The 22,018-nt window shown below is 40.4% G+C and overlaps 1 protein-coding gene across 2 annotated transcripts in view; it reads left to right on the top strand.

Annotated features, from left to right (window-relative positions):
- Positions 1–22,018, top strand: part of PARD3B (par-3 family cell polarity regulator beta) — a 574,817-nt gene that overhangs the window by 507,282 nt on the left and 45,517 nt on the right. For both annotated transcript variants that reach the window (XM_089519344.1, XM_089519343.1), the window contains one exon: positions 6,699–6,778. In XM_089519344.1, coding sequence (XP_089375470.1) covers positions 6,699–6,778 — 80 coding nt within the window. The remainder of the gene's footprint in view (positions 1–6,698; positions 6,779–22,018) is intronic.

Genomic DNA, 22,018 nt, shown 5'->3' with positions numbered 1-22,018 from the left:
AATATGGCTATTTTTTAGTTAAATCTTATTACGGATAAATGGCAAGGGGAGAAAAATAATTCCAGAGAGTTTTGAGTCTCCAGTACATTTCATATGAGTCACTGTCTTCTTCAGTGGTTTTTTGCAACCTGAGAGGAGTATGTAATTTTGCAATAAAGAGGAATTTAGTAGTCCTTAAAGGATATCAAGATCTGGGGATGTTCAAGTGCCTTTAAATACAAAGGTGTGGTAACATGATGTATCAAATAGCAAAACCAAGATTTGCTATTTGGAGTTTATGTAATTTTTGAATATTTTCAAGCTGTGGGTGGTTAAATCTGTGGACAAGGAATCCGTGGATATAGAGGTCCAACTAGATAGAAGATTAAACTAAACTGTTCTGTAATGGAGATGGGAGGAAAATAATAGCTCAAGCAAATGAGGCGTCCTCATTATGCTAAACCTGTTGTGGTAAAGATGGCCCCATCTAAAAGTCAGTCATTACCACAAGTAGCCATAATGACATCTGAACTAGTCTGGTGCTTCCAGTGCCGTGCCTTAATATCTCTCCCTTCCTCCCCCAGCATGTTTTTATCTAGTCAGATAGTCTTTCTTTTTCCCTGATTCACAAATCTTGACTTGTGTCTAGACAGATGGCGAGTGGAAGAAGGGCTTAGTTGAGCCTCTAATGAAAGGTACCCAGCCTAAGCCTGCTCTTTGAGCTCTCTGGACAGTATTACCCTGAGCAAACCATCCACCAGCTTTGCGGAGCCAAATTTTGTGAAACTGTATCCACAATCAGTTTCTATAGCAACTGTGTCTGGGAGCACATACACAAACAACTGGCAGGGTTTTTTTCCCCCTCCACTTCTTCTTGCCGAGAGAGAAAAAAAGAAGAAATTGGATGGTGGAGGCTATTACAAGACGGGTATAACGTAAACATAAAACACTCTTTCCTTGCATGGCAGCTGTGTATGTTTGTCTTGGTAAACAAATGTAAATGCTTTCTTCCTCTCTTTCCCTTTCCTTTTTTAAAAAGTGTTTTTGTATACTACTGGACTTCCTATTCCCTGTAGACTTATAAAGTCATCTCCAACATTAGCTACTGTTACATTTTATAATACCCAATTAGTTACTTTGAAAACCATTGCCACAGTACATTGCTAATTGGCTCCTCCTGATCAAGCAGAGTATTCACACAACTTTGATATCATGTTAGCCTCAGAGCATGGATAGGGAACAAGAGTGGAGGATGCTTTTGAGCAGCATGCTCGAGGGTCTCCTGTTAGCAGTGTCCCCCGTTATTTAAGACAACCTAACAGGAGAAAAAGAAAATGAACACATTTGAGATGTGGTGCTGGAGAAGAGTGCTGAGGATCCCGTGGACAGCCAAAAAGACAAACAGATTGGTCCTTGAACAGATCAAAACCAAACCCTCTCTGGAAGGCAAGATAACTCAATGGAGGCTGTTGTACTTTGGCCACATCATGAGAAGACATGACACATTAGAAAAAGACAATAATGCTAAGAAAGGTAGATGGTAGTAGAAAAGAGGAAGACCACATGCCAGATGACTAGATTCAAAGAAGGAAGGGCACAGACCAGACTCTACAAGACCTACCATAGATACTTGACTATAAATTGACCTCATGTACAGTATAAATCAAGGGCAGGTTTTGGGTCCAAAATTATGGATTTTGCTATGATCCTTAAATAAGTCGAGGGTAAAATTTAGGGGCATATTGCAAGGGATCTAAAGGATAAAGCAAAGGAAACAATGGGCCTGTACAGACAGGCCAAAATAAAGCTACTTTGGAGGTATGCTGTTTAAATGATGCATGCATCATAAGAGGCCAGAAGCCATGCCAAAGCCAAGCTCCAGTCCTAAGGACTGGACCACAGCTTCTGGCCTCTTAAGATGCATGCATCATTTAAACAGCAGACCTCCAAAGTGACCCGAAGCAGCTTTATTTTGGCCTGTCTGTACGGGCCCAATGTCATAAAATTCCAGCAGACATAACTCTTTGTGCTCACTGCTAAGGCTGGATGGATGAGAGGGTGGAGGGGGTCGGTGCTTCACATATTATACTCTTGCTTTTCACCAGGAGATGGTTCCTTCTTTTAAATAAGAGTTAAGATACAGTACTTACACTGACTCGTGGATAAGTTGAATCATTTTTTGGGGATCAATTTTTGACCTAAATTTCTAGTCTTATACATGAATATATACAGTAAGCAGAGCAGTGGATGATAGAGGGACTTGGAGATGTCGCATCCACAAGGTTGCCATGAGTCAAGGTTGACTCAAGGGCAGCTAACAACAACATCAACTGCTTAGATTAGAAATCTGTCAAGAATAACTATTCCCCCCTCCCCAGTGATTGTTAATGTTTTCTAGAAGGACTTGTTGCTTCTTCTGGTAAAAAATGGAGAGAACAAATACAGGATGTTGGTTCTGAGCAGGCCCTTGGCTGGGATTCCATTAAAACTGATGGGAATACTCATGTACATTCATCCCATGTGGAATGGGATGGGGAACAGGGACATCATAATTAGACCCACCTCCTCTTTTAGACCCCTCTCACCTGCCATTTGTTGGGGGTCGTTTCTGTCTTTTGAAGGTAGCTCTGTAATTTTTCCCTGATCTTTTCATAAGAAGGGCAGGATACAAAAGCAATAAATAATATATAATAAATAGAAAAATGGTGTCATCTCAACACAGAATATAATTGAATATAGTGAACAGGAACATGACATGCAAGCATGACTGTCTTTTTATAATCACCTAACAATGTTGTTTAAGCCCTGCAAAATGTCATCAGGTTTCCTAATGAGCTCCAGGTTTCATGCCTTCTGCAGACATGAACTGATGGTAAGGGGAATGTTGCAAAGTGCTGGGATGAGGTATACAGGATGTATTATCACCAAACCAAGAAACATGGGTGACAAAAGGCAAGGAATTAAAGAATGGTGGAATTTGGGAAACGAGGGCTGAAAAAAGGTTTGGCAGCTGCTGCTGTTACATCTGAACTTAAGAATTCCTGACACATTCTTGTCTCAAAAACCCTTCAAGGTACCCAGGCAACTTGTTCTACTTTGTGGGCACTGTAGATCCCCAGATACAGGGAAAGTATCTTTGAAGGCACACCGTGAACTTTCTAGAAAAAAGAAAGGGAGTAGAGAGGCGCATAGCTCCTCTTGCTTTTCTGTGGTCAGGAATGAAGCCATGCTTACCTGGTCATTTCTTTGGAATGAGATGAGTCTACTAGAAGCTGTTTCTGTTCACTTTTTTTTAAAAGACCTAGTATAGATAGAAAAATATTGTTATTTTTGTCTGAAACACCAAGCATAAAACAACAATTCTTCTGGTAATTCCTGATGTATCCCTTATGCGTCAATGCTTTTGAGCTCTGCTTCTTCCCTATTCTAACTATACTCTTCCTTCTGACCCTACCCACCAACTAGCTGTTGTATGTCTGAAAGGTAACTGTATACAGTTCCAACATGCAACTGTGACAACAGCATACTTTGAACCCTGTGAGGTAGGACAAGCCACAAGATATCCCTTGTCTGTTCCTCAGAGGCACCACTGCCATCCACTGTGTTTTTATAACTCCTGTTTTAGATTTGCCAATATTCTGCTTTATATACAAGTGAAGATGGTCTGATCTGCAAAAATGATCTGCCAGAATATGGCCATAAAGAAGAGGAATTGGCGAAACTACCCCTGAGTACTCTTTGCCTAAGGAAGCTCTGTGAAATTCATGGGGTTGCCATAATTCGACAGGTGACTTAAAGACACACATGCACAGGCACTCCCAGAGTCCTAGTGTGGTCCTACTACACCAAATCCACTCTTTTCCCAAGTCAATATATTTGTTATCCAGGCAAGCAGAAGCTTATCTAAATAAAAAAGGAGCCTATCTGTCAGTAGAAAATTAATCTAACCTTTCCCATGGCAGGAGGTTTTATAGCCTGGAAGCAGTCACTTTGAAATGGCCTTTGTCATGTCTCCAATAGTTTGTTTGCTGCGGATGGTGAGACTTTAAAGCCAGTATGAAATTGGTCCACTGTTAGGAATGAAATTCATCTCCAGTCTTAGACAAGTTCACTAATCAGGGCTGCAATCAAGCAAATGGCATTCAGAGATTAATAGAACTGGAGGCCTGTGGGCAGAGGGTCCCTGACTATTGCCCGTTTCCCTGCTTACTACAACTAGTATTGTGACTATAGTGCTAAACCTCTGCTGTTGAGAGGGAGGATGGATCTGGGATTCTCTGCCTTCCTTCAAGAACCCCCTTGGATCTTCTTACCCTAAACCTCAGGGGTTCAACCTGCTTCTCTCTCTTTCTCTTTCTCTTCTTTTCTCCTGAGAATTTTCCCAGGAGAGTTTGAACATGAAAATGGCACACAGAAGGGAATAATTGTTTATGCAACTCATTGCGCAGCCTTTCCATCCCAGCGACTTTTTAAATCTGTTCAACAAAATTTGACATATTGTACCTAACTTGCAAGACTGGGAAAAGTATTGTCTTACCTGCAGAACATGAGGAACATGCTAATTTTAGATTGCATATGCTATGTGCATTAGACAGGGAGAAGAAAGAAAACAAACAGTATTTTTTTAAAAAAAACTTTTTGCAGAAAGTCTGGTGCTATTTATTTTATTTTAAATGAATTAACAGTGTTTTGAAAAAAGACATTAAACCCTCGCTATGCCATTAATCTGGGGGGAGGGGGGAGATTTTAAATGGCCTTTTAGTATATTGCTTTGTAAAACTGCTGATTTTAGCAGTCCTAAGCTGGGAACTCATACTGATGTAAGAAACAGGGAATACAGTGACTGCAACTTCTGCATTTGCTAAAAGAGGAATTGCTGCTTCATTTGAAGAGGACTTTTAGTACTCAGAGACATCAGCAAGCATCGATCTGGTGCAGACATATTGCTAAACTGTGGTTTACTATTCTGCACATGGGCCCTGGCTTCCGGCAAGGCTGCAAAGAAGAGACTGGAAACTTTTATTTCCATTTTTGATTAACCATATTATTGTTATGCCAAAACCTGTCACTCTGGTTTATATTAACTATGATTTGCAGCAGTTTTCCAATCTTGTACCATATGAGCCTGCCTGTGCTCTAATATCTACAGGGAAAGGCTTTGTCTCGGTCCAACCATCATGCCAGGCCCACCTGGTGAGCATCTGCCTTGGTCCAGGCCTCGGAGGTGGAGAAGAACTGCTGGACCTGATCCCATTCCCCACCACCACTCCCTTCTCCTTTTGTGTCATGTCTGTTTAGATTGTAAGCCTGAGAGCAGGGAACCGTCTAACTAAAAGATTGTATGTACAGCGCTGTGTAAATTTAAAGCGCTTTATAAATAAAGGTTAATAATAATAATAGTAATAGTAATAGTAATAGTAATAGTAATAGTAATAGAGAGAGCCTTCTTGGTGGCTACCCCCAAGTTAAGGAATTCCCTTTTCTGGGAGATCTGGTTGGTTCCCTCCCTGCTCTCTCTGCATTTTATTTAAGTAAGCTTTTCATTTTTTGTTGTGTTGGGATAGATAAAGCATTTAATTTGGGTGGGGTGGCATGACACAATGTTTTTATATTATGTGATAAACGTAATGCTGTTTTAACATGTTTATAATGCTATTTTTGACATGAGTTTTTAAACAGAAATTTAGTTAAATTGTGCTTTAACTTTTGTATTAAGAGTTTTTAAATTGTGTTGTGCTTTTAAAATGCTGTATACCACATTGTATCCTCTGCTGAAAGAAAGGCAGGATATAAATTAAATAATATAGAAATAAATAAAGCTGCAGTTCCCATAACTGCCACAATGCAGAAATAAAGGACTTTTTCACATGGGGAAGATTGGAAGGTTAAACTGGTCACCATGCAGAGTCATCCAGGGCATTAGGGACAATTCTGCAATTGCTTTTTAGACGATGCTGTGCACAAACCGGTCAGAATCGAGACAGAAAGAGAGGTTAATCAGGGAATAAGCATTTTTGCAAAAATACTGTGTTTTCATTTCCAGTTCATTCACAAATTCACTTTCTTCACGTAATTGCAGCAGTCTGAATACCATGTCCACAATTCTCCCTGTTCCCAGATTTCCCATGGTTCATTGCTGTGCCAAGGAGGGGAAGGCAGCCTTGTTCTTAAAGGGAGATACACACACACACACACACACACACCTCTCTCTAAGGGAACAGCTAGTGAGAGAGCAAGGAAGAGGACATTTTGGAATTCCTCCTGTAGAGGAGGGAGAAATGGAGGATATGTCCTAGAAAAGGAGGGCATCTTGAAGTTTCAACCGCTGAAATCAGGCAGATTGTTGGACACCATTGTAATTGTCATAGTTCTGTCCTATGGAAACCTCCCCAAAACACTATATGGATTGAGTATGATGGAAGGTGTAGTCTAGCACATATAGAGGGCACTAATTTGTAAATTCTGTGTAAATTTGGAGAACCTTTTTTGGCTTGCAAAAGGGATGACAGTGTGAAACATCACTACTTTTTCAGTCTAATTTCCCACATTATTAATAGTGCTAAGATTGAGTGTGGATTCCTCTTGAGCCCCAGCAGTTCTTCTTTGTTGATTTTGGCATACTGGAGCATCATTTGTTCTCTGATTATCATTTTCAGAAACATTGTCAGTAACTGGGTTGAATAATTGATCTTCATCTCTAATTGTGCTGTTCTCTACAGGTGTCTGGAAAACTTCCAGATGGGACTTCACACCATCTCCAGTTTGAAGGAATAGAAAGGCAATATGCCTCCTTACCCAGGTAAGATTTATTTTAATTTCATTAGCCTTCAGTCTCTTATAAATACACTGATGTACATCTACTACGCAGAATCCCTTCGCAGACTGGCAGGGAGGATTTTCTCCTGCTATTGCACTGTTTAGCAAAATCTGCATCGAACAGACATCTGGCATTGAAATGAGAGATTATGTTGCAATTTTGTCATGCTGCCCTTCTGCTGATGATTTAGTGCCATCTTTATAGCTGTGTTAATAATTTAGACAGCCAATTTTGGGGTGGGTGAGGGGAGTAAAGTCTCTTTCAATGAACATGTCAGCAAGAGTCATGATCTGCAGGGGAAGAACATGGCATTGAGGAAAGCTTATTCCAGAAGAGTTATAGCAGGTCTTAGCAGGGCCTAACTGAGACAGAGTCTGTGGTAATAAAAATCATAGCTAGCAATGAAAGAACTCTGCTGTGAGGAGTTCCCAGTGCTGCGGTCACAGACTTAACCACAGTACACCAAGGCTGCTACATTTGCTCTTCTTGAACTTAATAATACTTAACTTTGTAATAAACATGTATAGGATTCAAAACATTACTTTGTGCGGTGCTGAAAAGTACTAGGGACTCTGCTTGCTGGGGCATTCAGGGAGTTGTAGTCCAAGGCTGCTGCCATAATGCAGAAATAAAGCAGTTTGGCACCATTTTAACTGCCACAGCTCCATTGTATGGAACCCTGGGGTTTGTATTTTGCTGTGACACCAGAGTGCTCTGGAAAGGCTAAATATGTACAAAACTACAAATCCCAGAATTGCAGAACATTGAGACATGGCAGTTAAAGCGGTGTCAAACTGCATTATTTCTGCAGTGTGTCAGCAGCCCAAGAGAGTAACTTTTTCAAGCTCTAATAGGATTGCATTGATAGTGTATTCTGACCCAAGTCAGCTGGTGGTGAGAAAATTAGTAAAATGTCCCTTTTGAATTCCTCTCATTTCCAAACTTTTTTGAAGCGCCAATAAGGGATGTCCCTCTGTCTCAGCCTGTAAAACAGAAATCTGTTGCTCCACTGATTGGGGCAGTCTGTATTAGTATAGACTCCTGCTAGTCAGCTTTCCGTCTCAATCTTATCACACTGCACCATAGGCTACATATTGACATTTACGACTGAAGAATAGCAACATCTCCTTATGCCTGCCATAGGTTTTTTAAAATAGCATGATTATGTCATGTTTTTCAAACAAGTGCCCATATTGCAGTGTTTGAAGTTGAAACAAGAACCCTTTTTTTGTACTTTTCAGTAATGATTAACATTTTTCTTTACTTTTAACACAATATTTGGGACCCCTTGGGGCCATTTTTAGTGTGTGGGGGGGTTTAATTTAAAAGTTGTCTTATGAATTACTAATTAGTAGTGTAATGCATGCATTTTATAATTTATACTTTTTATTTTAAAAAAGATAATATCAACAAATTACCTTTCAAAAATAATACCATTGCATTAAAGATAACATTTCCAAAGTCTGTCCAACCTAGCATGTTTCTGATGTAGTCAGTTGCTAATGTAAATGTAGCTCTTTATATATTTACTGATTTTTGTTCTTTTTAAAAGATCGTATGGCTACTGTATCCTTTTGCAGACATAAACTCAGTTCTAGAAACGTTCTGGGTTCTGAGGGTATTACTCATTGCTGACACCTATATTGGATAGTACCTGTAACTCATACCAAAGCATACATATACCTTATTGTTGCTTTTCTTAATATTTGATTTTAATATTTTAAAATAGAAAATATTCAGGGGTAGTTGTGTTGGCCACTTAACAAATAACGAACAAAAATCCATCAGTGATACCATTATTGGCCAACCGAAATGCACAATATACTTGTTGCAAGCTTTCCAAGCTCCATGGGCTTCTTCATCCGACAAGATGTTACAAACAAAACAGGAGGAAAAAAAACAATTGGAGATGTTAGTCAGATGCCTGCATGTTGTTTCAGTCCTTTGTAAATATGTTGTGATGGGGAGGATATCTTTTGCAGGCAGGTTTTTCCTCCTCCTTCTGGCCATAGGGAGTACTTCAAAGTCCATGAAATTTAAAGTCCATTTGCATCTCAACAGGGACCCCTCTTTTGCAACCCAACATGTCTCCACTCCAGCAATAACAGCTGTAACGTACCACTGTCACTTCAAAGTATATGAAAAGCTTTGGTATGGATACAGCCATAGTCATCCTCTAATTCAAAGGTACAATAATGGAAAAAATAAACTACACTTTCTATTATTTTGCTTCCTCCCTCACTACAACTGGTTTCATATACCCATAGGGCACTTTAGGAAACCCTGAGGCAGAAAATACATTTTTGCTAGGAATACGTGAGTCATGACAGTGCAGAAAGGCTCCAAGGAATTATGTTAGAACATCAAGCACCAGTAGAAGCTATAAGAGTAATTTGTTTGTTTGTTTGTTTGTTTGTTTTTTAAAAAGCAGGGGTTTTTTTTTAAGGAAAGGACATTTGAGAACAAATAGAACAAAAGTATCAATTATTTATCTCCCTAAATTGTTAGAACAAGTGAATGGGTGAGATGGTAAAGGAGGTTGGTGTCGGCTTTCTTAAGTTAATTCTAAATTCCGGAGAGACTTCTTCTCCCAATAAGGTGCCACACTCTGATGCTCTCTTCTCCCTTGCCTCCAGAGAGAAGGGGAAAGGACAGGGGATAATCGGGCCCAAACAGACAGGCCAAAATAAAGCTGCTTTGGGTCACTTTGGAGGTATGCTGTTTAAATGACACATACATCTTAAGAGGCCAGAAGCTGCACCAAAGCTGCAAGCATGACTTTGGCACGGCTTCCAGTCTTTAGGATGCATGCAGCATTTAAATAGCCTACCTCCAAAGTGACCGAAAACAGCTTTATTTTGGCTTGTCTGTTCGGGCCCAATCACAGCTCAGCTATAACACTAGCCCTTTAGCATATTGTTTCTGTGGCTGAAAAGCAAGAAACAATTCTGCATTTGCTCTCCCTGGTAAGAGCAACTATAAACACATTGTTATAAAATGTGCAAAGTTCGGTGAATGTCAGTCATTTCAGATAAATGTTATGCATATCCAAAATGTCAAAAATATACATGTCAGTATTGTCAGTTATCTGGGGTATGTCCAAAGTATGTAGACAAAGTGTGTGTTATATATTTATTAAGCTTACTTAGGATTGTCAATGTCCATCCCTTGTTTTTATAGGTCTTTAGTCATAGTTCTGCAATAGGGTACCTTTGTGAAGAGGTAGAGAAACATCCTGGAAATATTACTTTCAAAATATTCACAACATTTTGTCATGATTCCTTTTTTTTTAGGTAGCACATTTTGTTTCTTGCTAGTCACCATGGTTGTTGTGTGCCTTCAAACCATTTCCAATTTATGGTGACCTGAAGGTGAACCTATCATGGGGTTTTCTTGACAAGAGTTGTTCAGAGGAGGTTTTGCTATTGCCTTCTCCTGAGGCTGAGAGCATATCACCCAGTGGGTTTCATGGCTGATCTGGGAATCAAATCCTAGCACATTATTTTTAAATCAATTAAAAATAGCTAAAAATGCACCCAAGATTATGAAATAATTTAATAACATTACTTGTTATCACTTGCAAAAAGATCCCTCAGTTTTGTTGTCATTATAATGCTTACTTGGAGGAGGGAAAAGGTAACGGCAATATGGCTTGAAAGACATTCTTTCTGATGCTCCAGAGGTTCAGTCCACATGCAGTTTGCCAGCACACATGCATTGGAGCTTTATCTAATTTCAGAACAGAAAAAATGTGTTGTCTTACTCATGAGGGAGAAAAAATATTTCCACTTGGCATGCTGCATCGTTTATGGAACAGAGCCTATGTTTCCTAAGAGATCAGTCAGTGTAACAGCCTTTTTCTTAGTAGTTCACAAATTCAGAATCATTTCACACCTCAAGCTGGATAGGCACTGACTTAAGATGTGTTGTTCGTCTTCTTGCCCATCCTTAGAAAACCAGCACTTTTCACAGCCCAGGCATCTGATAAACAGCAGTGTGCCTTCAGAGCCCTTCATTCTTTTCAGGCTACCAAAACTTTTTGCTGTGATATTGTCAACGCATTTGAACTCATAAGGCACTGTGCTTATATCTTCTGTCGTTCAGGCAGCACAATACTGCAGCGTCCCAATAAAGGTTGCTTAATTTTACCTCTCTCACACTCCATTTGAAAATTTTGAGACCCCAGTGGTTCATTGCAGTGAATAATGGAAAAACAGAGATAGTGAGATAGATGATAGTAGAAGATAGAGTAATAGATTTTTACAGGCTAAAGTCATTTTACTTGTATTGTGTTTTTTTTTTTGTTTTATATTGCATTATGTTTCTTCAGATTGATGTCTAGTTTAAGAAAGTTTTTTCTAGAGCCCAAGGTTTATATTAAAACAGTATTAAGACTGTTTGATTGAATTTATTAGACTGTTCCTGTGAGAGAAGCTTTCCCAGCGTTTAACATTCTCTAAAGTACAGTATATGCTGGAATTGTTAAATGACATACTCTTGTTTAAAGGGGATTTTACATTTCAAGCAATCTCTTTCATTCACATCTGTGACTAATGTGGGCCATAAATTGCTAATTTAATATCAGAAGAGCTCTCTTTCTTCAAAGTGTAGTTTGGCTCCCCACAGTTTTCCTTATGCCTCAGGTAATGGGACATTTTCAATATCCACTTTAATCTTAAAAACTTTTGTCTACAACCATCTTTGTGAGTGGTAAGTTTCATTGGCTGATTATATATTGTAAACAACTTACTTCATTTTAAAGTTTCTATAAAGGAGCAGCTGAAAAATGCAGTGTCCAATATACCCATCTGCCCCAATCTTTCCTTCCGTCCTTTTATTGCATCCTCTCTTATTCATTTCCTCTCCCTACTTAACAGGATCTACACCATTCAATCTTTCCCTTCAGGGCCAAGTTTTTTTTTCCAGGCCTGCAACCACTGCAGTCTTCCATCTCATCTCTGAATCCTCTCTATTTCTTTTACATCTGCTCTGTAATAGATCATCAGAACTGAATATAGTACCCAGCTGTGCATGGACTATTGATTTATATGACATTGGGGCCTTTTCAATATTATTTTCCATTCAGTTCTTTTCCATCTCAGCATCTTGTTTACCGAGCTGGCCTAAATACTCTAAAGGCACCAGATCCCATCTGATCTTGGAAGCTAAGCAGAGTCAGCTCTGGTTAGTATTTGGGTGAGAGACTGCCAACAAATACCAGGTGCTGTAGGCTATATTTCGGAGAAAGGAACTGGTAAAACCACCTCTGAATGTTCGTTGCTTAAAAAAAAACCATGAAATTAATAGGGTCAGCATAAGTCAATATGAAACCTGAAGGCACATACATATACACATACACACCTTGTTTACTACTTTGACTGTGCTGAACCTATCACCGCTTTGCACAGAGCTGTTCACATAATCATAAAGTCTTTCCTGATTGACTGGATCTAAATCGTCTGATTAATCTCACACACATCTCCAAACTTCAGCTCTGTTTGAGTTTGTGATAAGTATTTGTTAAGAATGTAAGAAGCAGTCAAGATGTTCCATAGTGTTTTTATTTGTTAGCGTAAAGGGGCTTTCATTTCTGCTCATTCTCTGTCAGCTGAAAGAATGGAGGCTGATGCACATGCCAGCCTTCAGTTTCTATAACAATATTTCAAATTTTGCTCCTTAAATAAACAAATCAGTCTTACCTGAATGTTCTTATTTTGCGGCAAACTTTTTAATGTTTCTATTTCTGAAGATTGATATTTCACAAAATGTGAATTGTTAAACTTTTCTTTAATGATGGTGTGGCAAGAGGAAAATGTAGAATATTTGAGCATTACTCTTCAATGTGAATTCTAAAACTGGCTTAGTAAATGTGGAAGGGGGGGGGGAGTTAGGGACACCAAGAACCAGATGAATCAAGGATGATCCGAATACCTAACCCCATGTTTAAAGGAAGATGTCCAACTGTACCCTTCTCAACTTCCCCCTTCTCATTCCTGATATTGGGCATTTGTGCAAGTGATTTGGATCAGGACCCAAGGGGGAAAACAGAACATGGCCCTTCCATGTCTAATATTTATATTTAATAAATCAGCCATACAAAGGCAGCTAAATACAGTGACATCCAAAATCTCAAATGGCTCAATCAAAATGTAAAAAATACATGTTGCAAGCTTTTAAGACTCCACTGGCTTCTTCATCAGAAAAAGGTGTTAAAAATCATATAAGGGGAGGATTGTGAGGATGTTAGTCATGAGCCTGCATTTTGTTAAGATGTAGCTATTCTCAGTTCAGGTGGTATAGGACATTCATTCAGGCAGGAAGAGGGGTCACCTGAATGGAGAACAGCTACATCTTGACACGATGCAGGCTTGTGAATAACACTGTCATATTTTCCCCTTCCTGTATGGTTTTTAATACTTTTGCCTGATGCAGAAGCTAGTGGAGCTTCGAAAGTTGCAGCATGTATTTTGAGCATTTTGGTTGCCCATTAAACATATCAGTGTTTTGTGGATTTGGGATGTTATTGTACTTTGCTACATGGCCAACATGGCTACCCCTGGGTATGTTTTCTAAAGGCAGCTAAAGGTATAGATTATGTCATAGCCGAGGTGAGTCCTTAGACTACAGATCTGTAGACCATTGGGTTACTCTGTTGATTTCACCAAGCACCATTGAAAATGTTATGCAGTTCCAAAACACATGATCTACAGTTATTTTGCTACATCTGAGCATGTCATCTTCTTTAATAGGTGAAGGATCTTAGGATGACAATGCCTTCCTAAGTTATTATTTCTCTGTGCGATGAATGTGCAATGGTTTATTGCAGTGGCTTTTCTAGGTACCTCTTCTGTTGTGGTACTCCATTCTAGTTATCTATATATTGTCATCAGAGTACCTAGCACTATGAACGGTGTCATTAATAAAGGTTTCTGTCCCAGGGATCTTGGAGCCAAAATATTTTCAGTTGAGCTATGAGAAGAGAAGATGGCTGAGTTAAGGATAAAGAAGGAACTGCACAAACTCAGTTTCTCATCTACTTAAGCTTTGTTTTCCTAAGGATGAGAACTGAGGTTTCTGTAGGGTGCAAGGATTAAAGGATTAAGCTAAAGTATTCATGGAAAAGGTGGATTTTAAGACAGGAGGGAGATGTGGCGCCACAAAGATGTTCTGGGGAGAATTTCTGACTGGTAAGCTGAGGCTGGAAGAGAAAATGCAGTGGACATGATATACTGAAATATGAGGGAAGAGAGATAAGGGTAGAGAGAAGGACAGAGGGAGGTCTTTGAGAGTAAAATAATTGATTGTCATTGAGTTTCAAGTCAGCATAGAGATTTCAGGAGAGGCACTGCAATGTCTAAAGTAGATGCCAACAACTGTGAGATTCTAATCTAGGGGGTCATCTTAGCCCCCTAGGAGACCTTGAAGGCTACATCCCATCCACATGCAAAAATGATCAAAACAGGTTTTGCCCCGAAATGCCTTCTGGGTGCATGGGGGCATTTTTACCATGTTTTTATCCCCATCCCAAGCCATTTTAAGACGCCTTTTTTAAAAAAATTAAAAATAAAATTGTTTAATTGATTTTAAATTTTGCATCTACATGTTAATGCTTTGTATTGTTTTAAACTTGTACTGTTATATTTTTCTTAGCTGCCTTGAGTCCCTATATCAGGAGGATAGACAATATATAATAATAATAATAATAACAACAACAACAACAACAACAATAATAATTTTAACAAGATTGAGTGGAAGACACTTTCTGTTCACTTACTGTTACATAAAAGGCCTCTTCTAGGCTTAAACTGTCCTAAACTGGCAAAAATATGGCAGAACTGCCCCCCACATCACCTCGAGGAGAATTTTTCCACAGTGTGCCCACTCTTGGTATAAAAGAAGGGAACAAAGATAAAATTAGATGCCCCTCCCCACCTGCACTCCAGTTGACGTACATCACTGGGAAATGTGGTTCTCTTGTCTTCTTCCTCCCTCTCATTGATAAAATAATTCATTTTGTGGGATGTGACTGGTCCAGTCTTAATTGGGATAGTGACTGTGGTGGAAATGATAACTGGCCACACCAGCCTTTCTGTATACAGGTGTTGAGGTGTGAGAGGGAAACAATTTGATTGATGAATAGTCGTCTGCTTTGCCCCTCAGGCTCAGGAATGCTCATTCCTGTTTGTGCTGGCAAGTGCTGTGTGTTGGCAGCCATTTAACCCCCTCCTGATCTGGACTGTATGTACCTGACAGAAGTAGGTGTGCAAGTGCATGTTTGCACGCATGTATGAAGATCATCACACAAAGGATTATCGTCCTTAAAACATGGCTAGATCATCCCTATAGTGCAATGGTGTGATTGCCAATTGTGCTTGTCTCCCATGATGAAATCGTCATGGAGGTGTCCTGTCATTAAAGCATTTGCGGAGCTGCCATTTCTCTGCTTAACGGAAGTTCCCGTTATACAGGGATATGGCAGCTCTGCAAACGATTGCCAAACTATATTACCATCAAGAAGTTCCTTCTATAATGTTCAGTTGAAATCTGTGGGCATCTAGATTCAGAGGTGATACCCCCAATCTGTGAATCTGTGTTTTCAGGGGGAGTATAACTTCATCTAACACAGGCTGAATTCTTGTTCCAAAAATCTGTCTTTTGACTCACCAGAAGAACCTCTGTCTTGTCTGTATTAAGCTGCAATTTGTTTGTCCTCATCCAGCCTATTACTGTTGCCAGGCGCCAGTTTAGCACAGGAACAGCTTCCTCAGAATTAGGTATTAGGTAGAGCCAGGTATTGTCAGCATACTGGTGTCCCCTGACTCCTAAATCCTGAACAACCTCTCCCAGTAGTTTCATGTAAATGTTAAAAAGCATGGGAGATAGGACTGAACCCTGAGGGACCTCACAGGCCAACGGCTGAAGAGTCAAGAAGGAATTCCCCCAACATCACCATTTGGGAGTAGCCCCTCCAAGAAAGAATGGGGCCATTGTAGAACAGTGCCACCAAAACCCATCCCAGAGAGGTGATTCAGAAGGATTCCATGATCAGTTGTGTTGAAAGCCACTGAGAGGTCCAGCAGAACCAACAGAGGCACACTGTTCCTGTCCAGTTTCCTGTATAGGTTGTTTACCAAGGCACCCAAAATAGTCTCACTCTCATAAACAGACTGAAATGGATCTAGATAATCCACCTCATTCAGGAACCCCTGAAGTTGAGGAGCCACCACACACTCCACTACCTTGCCCCAAATTGGAATGTTTGAGACTAGATTATAGTTATCCCATATAGTAGGATCCAGGGAAGGTTTTGTTTTTCTTCACAAGAGGTTTTATCAGTGCCTCCTTCAGACATGTTGGGATCCTACCTTGTAAAGAGGCATTAATCATTTCACTTATCTACTCTGCCAGTCTTCCTCTGGCCTGTTTAATAAGCCAGGAAGGACAAGGGTCTAGTACACATGTTGTAGCTCTCAGCTCTCCAAGGATCCTATCCACACCCTTGGGCTGCACAAATGTAAAAGTATCCATTAACACTGGACAAGCAGGGGTCAAGGTTACATCCACCAGACCTGTATCAATGTTGGTGTCCACATCAGAGCAAATTTGAGCAAAGTGTTGGGCAAATTCTTCACAGTAGGCTGTTGAGTGGCTTACATTCTCTTTTGGACCAAATCCTAACAAATCCCTAACAACGTGAAACAGTTCAGCTGAATGGTTCTATGCAGATGCAATACTGTTAGCCAGAAAAACATTTTTTGCTACCTTTAGTGAATCACCATAGGCCTTTATATATCGTTTACCCGCACACATATCTATACATAGATGCATAATACATATGTGTTATAGATACATATACATACCTATACACAAATACACACATAAATGTGTGCATGCACACATACATTTTACAAAGGAAAGGATGAGAAATGAGAGCAAAATAGAGCAAATCAAATAGAAAAAGTTGATTCAAAACCCAGATTCACAATGGACTTTAACACAATTTTCCCAACGGTGTGATCAAAATTTAATGCATGTGAGCTGGGATAGAAAAATCCTATACTTGCCAGAACCTTAAACAAATAAATTAAAATTAACTGACAGTTTGGCAGTACTGAGTTTCAACTCTTTTCTTTTCTATTTTATTTTATTTTATCTTACCTTTATGGTCAAATAGTGGTAACATGAACTGAGTCTCAGAGTTAATGTAGCAAAGCGCCTAACCCTGTGTTACTGGTCTCTTGTTATGAAAAGCTGTAAAGGAAAATAAACAGGAGTCAGTCAAATCAATCATGTGAGCCTTTAGAAAAATCTAATATTAATCGAAGTTTACAGTCATCATTTGGGAACCTTTCATGGGAAACTTTCTGCTAAGTCAGACCTTCCCAAGGGCTCAGGAGTGATGGATACCCATTCTCATACTGGATTGTGTTATTTAATCTTCAGAAAGGAAGAAAAAGAATAAAAGCAAAAGCCAAGGATTTGCAGGGAAGATAGAGTTCTTCACACTCAATAGTTGCCCTAGGGCTTTAAGGTAAACTACTGCTGAATCGTATTGAGCAATGTTAAAGCTTCTCACTTAGAAAGAAACTAGCATGATTCTTGCTAAATCTGCAGTACTATTTTGGCATGAGGAACTGGACCAATAATGCAAGTTAGTGTAAAATATTTTGAGTTCTTTCTCTCCTACTTACTTCCAGTTCACACAAATGGACACAAGCATACACATGAGTGTGCACACACTCACTCACTCACACACACACACACACACACACACCATAAAGAAGCCTCTGTTTTCTAATTTTATCAATAACATATAAATATGTCAGATTGTTTTCATTTTATGTATATTTACTTCACTTCAATCAGTCTGTTTGCTTAGAGGCTGCTGCTTCTTTTGCTGTTTTATTTCTCTCTTTTTTCCCCCTTGCATTTTGGTTTTATGACAGATTCCTTTAATTCAAGGGATATATTTGCCAAGAGCGTCCCAAGTCAGAGAAGCATTTATGTCTTTGGATGCAAAATGTCTCTCCACTTGGACCCAGAAATAGACTCTTAACCAGAAGGAGAGGTCAGTCCCTGAGACCTTTAATGATCAGTATTAATATGATGTATCTCTTGAGCCCCAGCAAGAAATGCTGATTCTAAAAAAATCAATGCTTTGATTCTTCTTAGTCCTTGTGTTGAATCAAGAACAACATTTCCGTAACTGAAAGGATACCAAGGTAAAACTGAGAAGACCAAAGAGAGCATTTTTGTTGCACAAATCACTTTTGGAGAACTAAAGAAAAACCAAGAACAACAAGGGGGGCGGGGGCAGAGGAACAAAGAAGGACAGCTTCACAAGGCCATTAAATGTACAGTGGACCTTTAAAAGTATAACTAGAATTATCTTCTTTTCCCCCGGCCATAAGAATGAGTTTAGTGAATAACACAAGGGGCAAGCTTATACTTGTAGCAGCATTTGTTACAATTAAGGAGAGAGAGGGTATTAAATAATCTTGGGACTATTTTATATAATGCAACTGTGGTATTTGCATAAATCCAACATCCTTCCCAACCCTTGAAGGAATGCATTAATTCATGTCCACAACCACCCTGAGATTTGTTAGATTCATGTTCTTTCTCTTGTGCACACACATGCACATACACACACAACCGAGCTAGTCTCTCCCATGCTGCTGGGCAAAATTAATCTTCTCAGGAGAAAGCATTTGTCTTCTGGAGTCACCTTCCCATTTTGAATATTCCCCTCGAGGTTGTAACAAGATGCAGAGTTTGCAATTACTTTTTTTGCAAGGTTACATGCAGATGTAGGCATGGAATAGCAATGGTTGCCCGCTGCATTTCATTTCCACCCCCTATGCCCATTCATTTTACATATTCCTTAGCAATATATTAGGATAATTGTATTCTATTATCCTTTTACTTGGCTTGATAAATGGCCACACAATAGATATAACATTCTTGGCCCCATGTAGATGCTGAGTTCTTTCTTTGACAGTTGGCATTTTCTCTGGATATTGTAAGCTTAAGGTCTTTCATTCTCCCATTGATTGTAATGCCAACAATCCAGTTCTCTGTTTGTGTTAGTATGTACTTTCACGTTACCAGTCTCCATAAATTTTATAGGTTGTTGTTGTTGTGTGCCTTCAAGTCATTTTCTTAGGCAAGGAATATTTACAGTTGGTTTTGCCAGTTCTAAAATATAGCCTACAGCACCTGGTATTTCTTGAAGGTCTCCTATCCAAGTACTAATCAGAATTGACTCTGCTTAGCTTCCAAGATCAGGGTATTTGGGCCCTTGCCCAGTTATCTCTACATATTTTTTAAAAAAATTAAAGTATATTGAAGCCAGACACCTGCTGAAATGACACCTAAGCCTCTCTTCTCCAGTGTCTGGGGTTATCATTATGTAGAGAGATAATATAGCGCTTTTGGGACTAACTGGAAAAAAGAAGTTGGCAACATTAGCTTTCCTAGACTTAAAGCGCATGCTGCCAATTTCTCTCAGTCTCAGAAGTGCTACAACATCTCTCTACATACTGATTTCACAGACTAACATGGCTATATCTTTGAATTCTACCGCTATGGGATTGTCCTGGTAGCTAGTTCAAAAGAGTACTTAAAGCACATTTGTGTTAATACATCCTTATGCTCCCCAACATTTCATAAACACTTGGTGACATGTGGCTAAGGAATGTTACAGTGTGGTCAGGAAGGCAAAACTTAATAATAAGGAAGAACATACAAGCTAGGAGAGGCTGCAATAGTTTGCTTTTGTCTGAGTCTATGGAAAAGTAGAAGAGGGAAAGTAGAAGGAGGAGGCAGAAACTTTGCCATTTTAAAGGCAGCTGAAAAAGTGGGAGGACAGAGGATCAATTGGGACTGTCCCTGCCAAATTGGGACAGTTGGAGGATATGCATACTTGGGGAGAAAGATCAGTGGTAGACCACAGGCTTGGCTTGCCAGCTTTTAGGATGAACACCTAAGTGGCAGAAAACACCACAGAATTTCTGTTGGGAGCTCCATGGCCTGGGTGCAACCACAGAAAAGGCATTTCTCCTATGGCTCAACACAGTGGTTCCTTTTCACTGGTGGAAGGAGGGAAAGCTGCCATTTATAGGCCTCTGCAAAATGGCAGCATCAAATGGGAGAACACAATCCTTTACTGAATTGGCTCCCTTTTGTGGAGAAAGGCGGCATGGAAATAAAATAAAATAGGTGACTGCAGCTTAAAGTACTCTGGTCCATAAACAGGTCTTAGGCCCTTCTCTAAAAGTTTTAGATGTATTAAGAATCAATCTTAAGACAGAAAGAGAGTGATTCTTGCTGAGTGTGAAAAAAAATATCTATGTATCAGAGGTCAGAATCCCAGAGTTGTGAAGGCTGCAAGAAAACAGTGTGGAGTAAGATGGTAAAAGCAATGGCATTAAGAGGTCACAAAAAGATTTTTAGTAAAACAGGACCAGATGTCATCAAGTACTAGCTGTGCTAGGACTGGAGCCAAGAGGTAGCTGCCATTTCTGTCTTAGTTTCAGGTCTTATTTCTAAGTGATACTAACTCTAGTTTTCAATATCTACTCTTCATTTGTATACTGGATAGGAAGGCCTCCTCCTCTTTGCCGGCCCCTGACGGGGCCCCAGGCCCTGTCAGATGCCGGGAAAGAGCCGGCGGGGGCTGCCAGCGCTGGAGGCCTCCCCCTCTTTGCTGGCCCCATCAGAGGCCGGCAAAAAAGCCGGCAGGGACCACCAGCGATGGAGACCTCCCCCTCTTTGCCAGCCCCTGACAGGGCCCCAGGCCCCGTCAGAGGCCGACAAAAAAGCCGGTGGGGGCTGCCAGCGCTGGAGGCCTCCTCCTCTTTGCCGGCCCTTTTGCCGTCACTGGGGCCCTCCAAGAGGGCTCCGGCGGTGGCAGAGGGCCTCTTGGAGGGCCCCAGCGACAGCAACGGGCCTCCCAGAGTCCCACTGCCGCCGTCGGAGCACTCCTGTTCGAGGGCTCCAGCGGCCTCAGCAGGCCTCGGCGAAGTTTGCCGCTAGGGCGCCACCATTTTGTTTTTCAAAATGGTGGCGAAGTCTCATGCGACCTTGCCGCCATTTTGAAAAACAAAATGGCGGTGCCCGGGAGCCGGAAAAAGCCTCAATTGGCGGCAGCAGGGGCAGGCAGGGGCCGGCCGAAAGGCCTCTGCGGGCCGCATCCAGCCCTCAGGCTGGAGGTTGCTGACCCCTGGTATGACCTCTGGAACCAGTTTTACTTACCCGTGCCCTACAGAGAACAACTGTAGGCATTTTCTAGGTCCCCTAGTGCAATTCTTTATAGTTCTGCCAGACAGTGACTATACAATTGCACTAAAGGATCTAGAAATGCCTGAATCATTGTTCTCTGTAGGAATGTCTAGGTTCTCAGCACACCTTTATGTTCAACTTCCTCTGGAAGTCATTCATTTCAATAGACTTTGCTATTATCTGCAGTTTTGCATTTTCACAGTAAGTCTGGGAATGTATCCCCCACAGATGCAGAGGCCATACTCTAATTTCAGATTTGCCTTTCCACCTGTGGAAAGGCTCCTTCTGTTTGCAGAAGGGACTGTAATCCTGCAGAGGCACAACTGGGTGAAGAGGAGGAAGCAAGTCTGACTGATTCTGCCTTCCACCCGCAGAACACTACATTACCACCACTCAAGCAATTCTAGGGGTAGAAGAATCCATATACCTTGCTTTCGCTGGTACATCAGCTGCAGCTCCTTCCAGGAAAGGCAAATCTAACCAATAAACCATGCTTGGATTACCTTTCAGACAGACTACTGAAACAAGTGTTTGGAAGCTATAGAATTGTACAAATGTAGTGAGCAGAGTACATTTTAGATATGGTCTTGAACTAAGTGGAAGGGCTTCCAGTTTGTTTCTGATCTCAATTTAGGATGCTACTTTTGGCTCACAAAGCTGTAAAAAGCTTGGGGTCAGGGTATCTGAAAGACTGCCTCCTCCCGTATGAGTCTACCATATGAGATTTCCAGTGGAGGCATTGTGTCACTTCACCCCACCCTGAGAAATTGGGTCTGTGGGTGTATAAGGCTGGGATTCATCTGTGGCAAAACCTCAGATATAAAACTACTTTCCAAGGGATGTCAGGCTGGTTCCTTATTGAATTTTCAACAGGCAGTCAAAATGATTATCATTTTGTCAGACCTTTCACTCTTAAAATTGTTTTTGCTTGGTTTTATG

This window comes from Sceloporus occidentalis, unplaced genomic scaffold (genome assembly GCF_023333645.1).
Source record: "Sceloporus occidentalis isolate IW3139 unplaced genomic scaffold, rSceOcc1.0.p SCAF_4, whole genome shotgun sequence".
NCBI classification, from domain to species: Eukaryota; Metazoa; Chordata; class Lepidosauria; order Squamata; family Phrynosomatidae; genus Sceloporus; species Sceloporus occidentalis.
Note: the sequence above shows the minus strand (reverse complement) of the source record. Positions and strands in the feature narration are given on the sequence as shown.